This window comes from Macrobrachium rosenbergii, chromosome 19 (assembly GCF_040412425.1).
Source record: "Macrobrachium rosenbergii isolate ZJJX-2024 chromosome 19, ASM4041242v1, whole genome shotgun sequence".
NCBI lineage: Eukaryota > Metazoa > Arthropoda > Malacostraca > Decapoda > Palaemonidae > Macrobrachium > Macrobrachium rosenbergii.
Window position 1 is genome coordinate 2,355,359 of NC_089759.1, and position 11,298 is coordinate 2,366,656.

General features: G+C 40.1%; 2 protein-coding genes across 7 annotated transcripts in view; one reads left to right on the forward strand and one right to left on the reverse strand.

Annotated features, from left to right (window-relative positions):
* Nup37 (nuclear pore complex protein Nup37) overlaps positions 1-2,875 on the reverse strand; it is a 54,401-nt gene extending 51,526 nt beyond the window's left edge. Inside the window, exon 1 of one of the 4 annotated variants that reach the window (XM_067120833.1) lies at positions 2,857-2,875. The gene's annotated coding sequence lies outside the window, so the exon portion shown is untranslated. Of the gene's footprint in view, positions 1-352; positions 372-568; positions 723-2,856 lie in introns of those variants that run through there. The other 3 variants (XM_067120830.1, XM_067120831.1, XM_067120832.1) reach the window with 3 other exon arrangements.
* On the forward strand, positions 1,866-9,386 carry LOC136848551 (uncharacterized). 3 transcript variants are annotated; one of them, XM_067120828.1, is made up of 5 exons: positions 1,866-2,378; positions 4,218-4,338; positions 5,570-5,740; positions 7,509-7,596; positions 7,819-9,386. In XM_067120828.1, the coding sequence occupies exons 2-5, from the start codon at positions 4,253-4,255 to the stop codon at positions 8,962-8,964; spliced, it is 1,491 nt and encodes a 496-aa protein (XP_066976929.1). In that variant the 5' UTR covers positions 1,866-2,378; positions 4,218-4,252; the 3' UTR covers positions 8,965-9,386. The 3 variants fall into 3 exon arrangements, with proteins under 3 accessions (XP_066976929.1, XP_066976930.1, XP_066976928.1); XM_067120829.1 differs by having other exon boundaries at positions 1,866-2,245; XM_067120827.1 differs by lacking the exon at positions 1,866-2,378 and adding an exon at positions 2,619-2,696.
* The last annotated feature ends 1,912 nt before the right edge of the window (positions 9,387-11,298 follow it).

Here is an 11,298-nt window from a genome sequence, read left to right on the forward strand (position 1 = left end):
TGCGGGATGCCGGCTTAGATCTACCCTGTCGGTAGTGTAGTCTTCAGAGGTCGATTACAGTTTAGTTACAGGCGGCCGACAAAATATGACTTGAAATTCTTGTAAAACAAGTAAAATAACATAAGAAAACGTCAACTGCCATAGTCTAGCTCACCGCAGACAGCCGGCTTAGAATTACCCGGAACGGAATATAAAATTTAAGCCAAAGACCAAGTGATGGTTGCCTGGTCATTAGGCTAATTGGGAGTTATGATTGTTAGTTGAGGGTAAAGTAAGGAGGAACAAAGACAACCCCAATAACTAGAGGAGGTACAGTTAGGCTAAAGGAATGAAAGGGGTTGCAGCTACGGACCTAAGGGACGCTGCAAAGGACGTCAGGCAGTGCCTACAGTGCACTGATGGCACTATCACCCTACGAAGGACCGAAGCTAAGGCATCAAGTAAGTCTTTTAACCTGACTTTCAGTTACATTTCGCCTATAAATCAGGCCTATCTTGGGAAAAAAATGCTTGAAAATGATATATCCGCGTGAAAACTCACTTAAAAATGTAAATGTATTTATATTTACCAAAGAAAAGCGATTACCGGTATCCTTGAGTTGACGGTAAAACGAGAACCTGAAATCAAAATCAAAACACACTTTTTGCGTCAATGCAATGTGGCGAATGTCCCCGTAAGGAAGGAACTCTTCACATAATGTCTCCGTAAGCAAGGAACTCCGTGAAGACATTTTGTCAGGTTTTATTCTATTAAAACGACAAGAGAGCATTAATTATTCATGCCTGAGGACAGCAGATAGAAAGTAATGGGATATTTCCTAGACAGTGTAAAATTTTATGGAAAATTTTCTGCTCAGAATGACTTTTTCTTCTATTTCCCGAATATTTGCATATTATCACGTTACACCCTCGACCCCCAAAAGGGTTTTAACCCGGTATATATCCACCAATGCGGCGCGTTTAAGCACAAGCCCGTTGTTGGGGATGACCGTAAAAGCAAAGAAAAGACAGTAAATATCATGAAGATAATGACCCCCAAGAACTAACAGTCCTAGATAACGACCCCCCGAAAACCCCTGGGGTGTCTGTCACTACCAAGGAAAGAGCCAAGAAATGTGTCCAGGAATAAAGAGGATAAGATGGCGAAGGTATATGAACGGAAAATTCTGAGTTATCAATTTAAGTTCAGGTCTAGATGTATATTCTTGATCACAATCCGCTGCATAAAACGTAAAAAAAAACGAGACCTAAAAGAAGAAAAACTAAGATTATCAGTAATCCTTATGGATTTCCTCATCCTCTCCTTTGGTAATCAAGTACCTCTGTGTGCATTAAATGGGTTTAAACTCTTTTTATTAGTTATCTTTTTATACTTCTACTTACGTAGTTATGGCAAGATTGTATATCTAATATATATATATATATATATATATATATATATATACTCATATATATATATATATATATATATATATATATATATATATATATATATATATATATATATATATATATATATATATATATATATAATGTTAGAGAGAGAGAGAGAGAGAGAGAGAGAGAAAGAGAGAGTTGTTTGAAACCAAGGAGTGAGTTCCGCGAATGGTTTTACGGCACAGGAGAGATAGTCCAGGTTCTCAAACTGGGGGTAATTACCCCCTAGAAGGTAATGAAGCCGTTTCTGGGGGGGGGGGGCGCTAACGAAGCACTTTCTAAAAGTATGCGATGTGCACTGTCCTCTACAGACCCTCGCATTGATATTTTAGTAAAGGACAAACAATACCATGTTTCGCATTAACAGTGCAGCAATAATGTCTTTATTTTCTATTAATTACCAAAGAAATAATGCTTTAATTCCAATTTGTAATAAAAAGAAACAATGCTTTAATTTTATTTTTTTTGTCAAAGGAATAATGTCTAAAATCTAAATTCTTCATCTCTTAAGACTTGATTAAAAGTAAAATGAATTTCTTACATATAAAATGCATTAGAAATTAAGCATTCCAATATTTTTCTTTCCTTTATATAATAACTTCACGTAACTGAAGAGAAATGGGGTAGGGGTGATGGTGATCTATCACATCACTGGCGGGGGTAAGGGTACTAAAAAAAAAAAAAAAAAACTAGAACCACTGAGATAGTCCCTTAGTTTGTACCTTAAATCATTCCCACCCCGATGGCAATACATTCAAAAAATACAGTCGACAGAGCAGTGTCGGGCTGTCGGCACACCAACATCTGAGGTGAAGAAATTCCTCACTGACGTGAGATATTATTCTCAATGAAATAACGTCCGTACAGCTTTGTGAATGTGGTGTAATTGTGATGTTTAGCTTAAGGTGGATTAGTTTGTTAGCCCCAAAGGATACACAGAAGGTAAAGTAACAAGAGATGCAAGTGAGATTGTGGGAATGTGTAATTGTACGATAATTCTGGCCCACTGTAGTGCTATGTGGTGCAGGAGACGAGTTTCTCGGGGTGTGTGTGTGTGGGAAAACGCTTATATTTTTGATCCGGTCAGTTTACACAAGTTCCGTCTCAATGGGCTTACGCAGACGTACATTAAATCGGTATTTTACACACACACACACACACGCACGCGCGCGCGCGCGCGCACACACACAGAAATTATGTAATGAAGCAAACATGGCTGCCAGACGTATAACAAGTTCAAGGGCGAGTGACGATATTACGGTACTGCTTGTTGTTTTTCCAGTTCTAACTTCCTTTCAATTACTAATCACGATCTAACTGATATACGCATGCATTTATGAAAGGTGTCTTTCTTCTTCTGAAGAAGAACTGGGTTAAACTTGCTGAGACTGAAAAAGACCACAAAAAATCGGTGATATACTTTCGTGTGACTGGATGATGTCCGATTCGAGGGCGAGCCCGGCGAAGGAATACGAAGTAGTTCACCACAGAGTGCAGACTATTGATTGGTTTCTTAACTGACTTCTCTAAGGGTCAGTGGACTAATTGATTTACTGAGGATTATCTGACATAGTTATGAATGGACGTTGTTTACGCTAAAAACAGCACTGAAAAAAATTTATGATTGAACTCGTTCAAATATTAATAAATACGTGACCAAATCATCGCCAGAATATCGACCAGTTACTGAATGGACATTTGATATAATCTGTACATATACGAAAATAGAGAGAAAAATTCGTGAATGGAAGAATGCTATAGACTCTAATTTATTTATTTGTTTATTTATGTAAGGTTCACGTGTTCTTAGATATAAATTTATATAGCAGTTAAGATTAGTTATCCAAAGACACCCTCAAGCATGATTTGGGACACTACACTGTATATGATTCTTTCATGGCGTTTAGTGTAGCCTATTGTAGATCTTACGATGACAATGAGAAGAATTCTGTTTTTATTCCTCATATCCACCAGGTTTTAATTCTGTATATCTAATTTTGGATACTTAGAAGCTAGACGTGGCTGTTTGCTTATCTAAACTGTTTCATTTGTCTGTTTGTCACAGACTATTCAAATACAAAATCCCCTGTTTCAGTGAGAGGACACAAATCAGTGGCGTCGCAATGGGGTGCCAGGAGAGGGGGATCCGGGCCCCTCAGTAAGATGCTTGCCGCCCCTCCCCCAGTTGAAATTCCCTTTGTAGTTGAGGTATAGTTGAAAATTAAAACTTGCCAATAGAAATTAGGCTAGTGTTGAATGTAAGGTTGTGAGGAAATTTACATTACAGTACTTGCATATAGTAAGACTTGAAAATTAATTGAATATATTGAGCTCTATAATTTCATATACAGGTTTAATAATTAGTAATACTATTATTTTCCTTCATTCACACAAATATATACATTCGAGAATAGTATATTTTACTAATTACAGAACTGGTACATTAGTTTTGTGTAATTTTCTTTGGCACCCCAAACTACGCCACTGACACAAATGGGTCACAGTTGCATGAAATTTATCTTCCCTCTGAAAATAAACATTGAGCCTCTGTCGTATGGGCTTATACATCTTGTAAATCTTTAATTAGACTGATGTTTTACATGAAGGTTATCCATCCATCATTTGATTATACTGAATACAATGGAGATGAATATGGAGGTGACTGCTATTCCAGTTTTACAGGAGACCATCCCTGCTTAACTATAGATTGTTTCAGAATATTCCTTTGCTGTGTGGGACTTAAAAAAAAAAACATAACTACCTGATTTTATTTCTTCACAGCAAAGCGGGCTGACTGCCAGTTGGGGAAAAACATCATGATCGGTTTTAAACATCGGGCGATGATCCTAGACAAGTGGATACCTCGAATTACACAAACCCTTTCGACGATGCCTTCTGCCAGGTACTTCGAAAAAATAAATTCCCCTTTCTCCAGGGCCCAAGCCTCACCAGTCCTTACCCAGGTGCTTATGTAAAGCTTGGGCACCCTCCTGCCTCCTTTCCCATACCCCTGGGAGCCTTATGCCATCACCCCCACATTCCTTCTCAGGTCTCACACAGTTTAAAAGAGCCCAGATACAGGCTTAGATAATTAGTTTCTTTGTATGTACTTATTACCCCGCCTTCTGCACCCCGAAAAGGTTAGGTAATCCCCACCCCGCCCCGGCCCCGCCGCCACCACCAACGTACTTGGGCCCTACTTCTCTCAAATAGACCCATTCATGACTTTTGTAAACAAGTACGATATCAAGCGATCAGTAGATGAGATACGGACATAACCTGAGGCGATTGTGATAAGGTTCCTCATGTAATAATTTTATGCATATAGAATCTAATGGTCATTTTTTACCAGATAAGTATGTAATTGTAATGGCCCTAATGCCCTCTTAACTTCTCGAATTCTTCGCGCTTTTCGGATATGCGTGTCACTACAAAGACTTTGGTTCCAAGTGCAAGATTTATGAAGCAATTATGATATCCGGCAGTGGGAAACGAACCCGCGTCCCATAATCACGACGAGGTCATGTTGCCGACCTGACCACGAATTCGACTGGTATATATACGTACGAGCGGCAATATACTTTTATCCTTTTTGTGGTCAGGTCGGCAACGTGACCTCGTTGTGATTATGGGAAGCGGGTTCGTTTCCCGCTACCGAACATCATAACTGATTCATATTCTTGTACTTGAATCCAAAGGCTTTGTAGTGGAATGGAATATAGGTTTAGGTTAAAGGCCAAACACTGAGACCTATGAGGTCATTCAGCGCTGGAAAGGAAATTGAGAATAGGTAGGTTTGAAAGGTGTAGCAGGAGGAAAACCTCGCAGTTGCACTTTTGACATAATTGTTAGAAGAGGGTGGATTGCAAGATGGAAGAAAGATAATGTGAAAGGACGTGCAGGAAGAGGAATGAGAGGGGTTGCAGCTCGGGGCCGAAGGGACATTGCAAAGAACCTTTAGAACGCCTACAGTGCACCCTATGAGGTGCACTGACGGCGCTACGCCCCTATGGGGCCAAAGGCCTTGACAGCGTATCCAAAAAGCGCGAAGACTTCGAGAAGTTAAGAGGTCACTGTGGCTATTGCAATTGATTTAATGCGTTCTTCTTCTTCTTCTTCCTGTACCCACTTAGGCTGATGAGTACGAAAGACATCAAATGGTTGTGGCCAGCGAACGACGATATCGAGGACTTGCACAAAGCGAACGTCTCCGGCACTAGACTCGGGTCGTGTGTGGCGACAATGAACAGCGCCAGGCCCTTGGAGGAAGACGATTTTCTCAGGACGCTGAGACTCCTGCAGAAGTAAGTAATGGGAGTGTTCGCCTTTGATATGTGGGAAGCGATGTGATGAGATACTATGAACGGGAGGTGCAGACAGGCCAGTTGGCTATGATAGTTGTTGATTAGCAGCCAGTGTGGTGCATACAGGTTGTAATATTCGTCTGCACTTGAGAACTTGTCTTCTTTACAGGAAATGTCCCCACTTGAGAACTTGTCTTCTTTACAGGAAATGTCCCCACTTGAGAACTTGTCTTCTTACAGGAATGCCCCCACTTGAGAACTTGTCTTCTGTACAGGAAATGTCCCCACTTGAGAACTTTTCTTCTTACAGGAAATGTCCCCATTTGAGAACTTGTCTTCTTTACAGGAAATGTCCCCACTTGAGAACTTGTCTTCTTTACAGGAAATGTCCCCACTTGAGAACTTGTCTTCTTACAGGAAATGCCCCCACTTGAGAACTTGTCTTCTTTACAGGAAATGTCCCCACTTGAGAACTTGTCTTCTTACAGGAAATGTCCCCATTTGAGAACTTGTCTTCTTTACAGGAAATGTCCCCACTTGAGAGAGAACTTGTCTTCTTTACAGGAAATGCCCCCACTTGAGAACTTGTCTTCTTTACAGGAAATGTCCTCACTTGAGATCTTGTCTTGTTTACAGGAAATGTCCCCATTTGAGAACTTGTCTTCTTTACAGGAAATGTCCTCACTTGAGATCGAAGTTGTCTTGTTTACAGGAAATGTCCCCACTTGAGAACTTGTCTTCTTTACAGGAAATGTCCTCACTTGAGATCTTGTCTTGTTTACAGGAAATGTCCCCACTTGAGATCTTGTCTTCTTTACTGGAAATGTCCCCACTTGAGAACTTGTCTTCTCTACAGGAAATGTCCCAACTTGAGATCTTGTCTTCTTTACAGGAAATGTCCCCACTTGAGAACTTGTCTCCTTTACAGGAAATGTCCCCATTTCAGAACTTGTCTTCTTCACAGGAAATGTCCCCATTTTAGAACTTGTCTTCTTTACAGGAAATGTCCTCACTTGAGAACTTATCTTCCTTACAGGAAATGTCCCCACTTGAGAACTTGTCTCCTTTACAGGAAATGTCCCCACTTGAGAACTTGTCTTCTTTACAGGAAATGTCCCCACTTGAGATCTTGTCTTCTTTACAGGAAATGTCCCCACTTGAGATCTTGTCTTCTTTACAGGAAATGTCCCCTCTTGAGAACTTGTCTTCTTTACAGGAAATGTCCCCACTTGAGAACTTGTCTTCCTTACAGGAAATGTCCCCATTTGAGAACTTGTCTTCTTTACAGAAAATGTCCCCACTTGAGCGAGAACTTTTCTTCTTTACAGGAAATGTCCCCACTTGAGAGAGAACTTGTCTTCTTTACAGGAAATGTCCCCACTTGAGAGAGAACTTGTCTTCTTTACAGGAAATGTCCCCACTTGAGATCTTGTCTTCTTTACAGGAAATGTCCCCACTTGAGATCTTGTCTTCTTTACAGGAAATGTCCCCACTTGAGATCTTGTCATCTTTACAGGAAATGTCCCCACTTGAGATCTTGTCTTCTTTACAGGAAATGTCCCCACTTGAGATCTTGTCATCTTTACAGGAAATGTCCCCATTTGAGAACTTGTCTTCTTTACAGGAAATGTCCTCACTTGAGATCTTGTCTTGTTTACAGGAAATGTCCCCACTTGAGAACTTGTCTTCTTTACAGGAAATGTCCCCACTTGAGAACTTGTCTTCTTTACAGGAAATGTCCCCACTTAAGAACTTGTCTTCTTTACAGGAAATGTCCCCACTTGAGAACTTGTCTTCGAACTCATGGTGACAAATTGTGGTTTTGTCAGCCTCCGAACCTGAAGCTGAACTTTGAAGTAAGAGGCCCATTATCTCTTTGTTGAAAGCTAAAACAATCATTAAGTGAATGTAAAGAGCTACAAACATAATAGATAATAAACAGCAATAAATAGCTGGTAAAATGAGTGATATGTGGATGCACTAAACTATAAAGGAAGTACAGACTTGCTTAAACATATCTCATCATAACTGTTAGGCCTAGAACATACCAACTGTGTGGTAAATATTTCTTATTGCAGGTCCTGAGGAGAGACACCACGCCAGGGGAAGCACTTCTCAGTGCCCATGAAAATATGTTACAAATTCCTGACGCTGCTCAGTGGTCTATGCGCCTCGCCCCTCAGAGTGAAGGGCCAGAGTGTCTTAACCCTGAGGTAGAGGAGAAGCATCCTCACCAGTACCGGTTAGTGTTCACTGGACACCATGGTATAATGGATGGAATAGGTAGTATGTTCGTTTTGAAGAGTCTTTTGGATATCCTAAATGACCTCCTCGACGGGAGACCCGTTAGCGACGACGAATACGCCCCTTTCTCCGAAGAACAGGAACTTCCTGCTCTCCTTCGTCAGATTAGAGAGAAACTCTGCGAAGATCCCACTCTCATGGAAGCCATGGAGAGCAACGTGCCGTCTCCTAGCCGCTTTCCTCTCTTCTTCCAGGCTTTCCCTCCTCCTTCAGGAGTCGGGGAGGTCACCACAAAACGCGTTTCCGGTGTGGTGGAGCTTGAAGACTCCAGCTTACTGACGACAAAGGCCAAGCGAGAAGGAGTCACACTGAACAGTGCCCTTGTCGCAGCGATTAACGTAGCGCTTATGGAGCTGGTGAGAGAAAGGGGCGTTTTACGCGACAGTTATGAAATCGCGTCCATAATAACAACGACACTGAGACGATATAAGAAACCTTCACCTACTTTCGTCTTTGGCCCGTGCACCGGACACATGTCGCACTTGTCAACATTGGACAGCGGCGTCAAAAGCAGGTTTTGGGAGTACTGTAAATCCGTGGACGAAGAGTTGCGCAACCGCTTCCAGCAAGGGGCGCCTCTGTGGGAGAAAGCTTTCCAGAGTCTGCTGAGCTGTGGCCAAGAACCGCACGACTACACAACGAGAGTGAAGCCGCCCCTGCATGACTATACCATCAATAACTTGGGCGATTTCTCGTCGTTATTTTCAGGCCAAGAGAAGAACGCTGTCAAATTAACGAGTTTGACATCGAATAACATGATTCATAACACCTTCCACACCACCTTTCATGAAATTATGAGTTTTGGCGGGCGTAATTATTACACGCTCAGCTACGGCACAAATTACGTTAGCGATGACGCAGCCAAACTGCTTCTCGAAAGAATATTTTCCATCTTGAGAGAAGTTAGCCGGTTGCCATAGTAACGCGAGATGCTTTGTGCCCTCCAAAATGTACCAATGAAGTACCTTGACTTTGTCTTAGGGAGGGCGCATTGTCTCAGAACACCTGTTGAAATAATCACAGGGCTATACCGTCTAAATATTCATGATTCATTCCAAGGTATAGATCCGATCGAAGTGACTGTAATTCGTGATAAAATGATTATTTTTGTACCTCATCTCTCTCTCTCTCTACATCAGCTTATATTCGGTTGATGGGATGTCCAGCTTACACCAATAATATGAGGAAATGTTTGTTTCATACAAGTTTTTAAAATGATCTGTATTACGCATTGCAAACGACTGCGGTTCTGTATTATGTACAACAGATGTCATTCCCTTGCACATCAGAAAGTTTTGAATGATGTCTTTTAAGTTGCAAATATATTTTGGTTCTAGATTCACACTTGTCTTTTACTTTTGTGGTAAATGTTTTAGCAATAATTCAAAGACTAAAGCTGATTTTGCTGCAGACTGTTTTTTCAGTTTTCTGTAAAAGAAAACTATTGAGATGGCTGTTTTGTCTGTCCATCCGTACTTTTCCTGACTACCCTCAGATCTTAAAAACTACTGAGGCTAGAGGGCTGCAAATTGGTATGTTGACCATCCACCCTCCAATCATCAAACATTCCAAATTGCAGCCCTCTAGCTTCAGCAGTGTTTTATTCTATATAAGGTTAAGGGTAAGCCACGGATCGTGCATCTGGCAGCACTTTCCGGAGGCGTCGCCGAAGCACCTTCACTTGACCACATCTGGGGAGTAACTGAGCGCTTCCCGATCGTAGTTGAAAGTTTCATACAGCCTTATACGCTGTACAGAAAACCCGATTGCGCCGAAGAAACTTCGGTTCATTTCTTACTTGTTATATATTCCTTTCAATTCTTGCTTGATTTTTTTTCTCCTTTTTTTTTTTTTTTTTTTTTTTAGAAAATTTAGGCTTAATGCAACAAACAAAAAACCTCAGGCCAATATCCAAGTGTAATAAAACTGATAATGAAACATTACGTCACATGAAAAAATGACAAAATATTGTGCTAATTTGTCATTTTTTGTTAGCAAATCAGTCAGACTTTTTAAGCCTATCCAGTACAAATCTATTTCCACATTCTCATCACTGCAAGGCTAACTCCCCTGACACACATCGATAATATTACTGCAAAAAAGTAATTCATTACTTTGGTACTGCAATTTCACTGCCTTCCTTTGGCTGCAAAATTGCAGCTCAGAGGGATTATTATTTTACTGTTTCTCATGTTCGATTTTCTCAAAAAACCTGTATTACGTAAACTTGGAAACTGATTGTATTATTATTATTATTATTATTATTATTATTATTATTATTATTATTCAGAAGATGAACCCTATTCATAGGGAACAACCAAAGGGCCATTGACTTGAAGTTCAAGCTTCCAAAGAATATTAAGGTGTTCATTAGGAAGAAGTAAGAGGAGGTAAAGGGAAATACAGAAAGAAGAGATCCCACTTATTAAAAAAAAAGAAAATAAACTGATAAATTAACAAATTGATAGAAATGTATTACAATGCAAGGAGAATAGCCTACTTAGTATTGCATTGCACGTTCGCTTGAACTTCTGAATAGCCATCTCCACAATAGATTTCTTTACAGAAAACAATAGGACAGAAAACATTTCACAAAACGAGGAACCGAATCAGCAATAACTTCTACGTGATGAAGTCAGACATTTCTTTATTCATTATGTTTTTTAGTGCTGAAGTCCACATTACTTCAAATAAAATAAAGGCCAAAAGGAACTAGGACCGTTTTATATACATTCAAGATTCCTCACAAAATCCGCGCCACAACCTTATTTTCTTCAGCACAATAAACAACAATAAAGAGCAGGTACACTGCATAAGTAATGATCTTTGTGCATTATTATTATTATTATTATTATTATTATTATTATTCGGAAGATGAACCCTATTCATATGGAACAAGCCCATCAAAGGGGCCATTGACTCGAAATTCAAGCTTCCAAAGAATATTATGAATAAATCTATAAACATAGGCTATATACCTTTTTATTCTGGTCAGTCAGGTTAAACAACACTAATAAAACCTTTTTTTCTTCAGTACAACAAACAAGATAATAGGTGCAGCACATAAGTGATGAATTTTGTAGTTACTGACAAGAGAACGGAAGTGACCATACACTGCATTATTGTGATTCAGAAGATGAAGTCTACTCACACAGAACAAGCCCACCAAAGGGCCCGTTGACTTGAAATTCAACCTTCCAAAGAATATGGCGTTCATTTTAACTGCATATAAAGACACTCACTGAATAAATCTA

Bases quoted from the DNA above. Each gene is read 5' to 3' on its own strand.
- LOC136848551 (XM_067120828.1), top strand. From the start codon at position 4,253: ATGATCGGTTTTAAACATCGGGCGATGATCCTAGACAAGTGGATACCT. The intron at 4,339-5,569 runs GTACTTCGAAAA...GTACCCACTTAG, and splicing joins TCGACGATGCCTTCTGCCAG to GCTGATGAGTACGAAAGACA. The intron at 5,741-7,508 runs GTAAGTAATGGG...TCTTCTTTACAG, and splicing joins ACGCTGAGACTCCTGCAGAA to GAAATGTCCCCACTTGAGAA.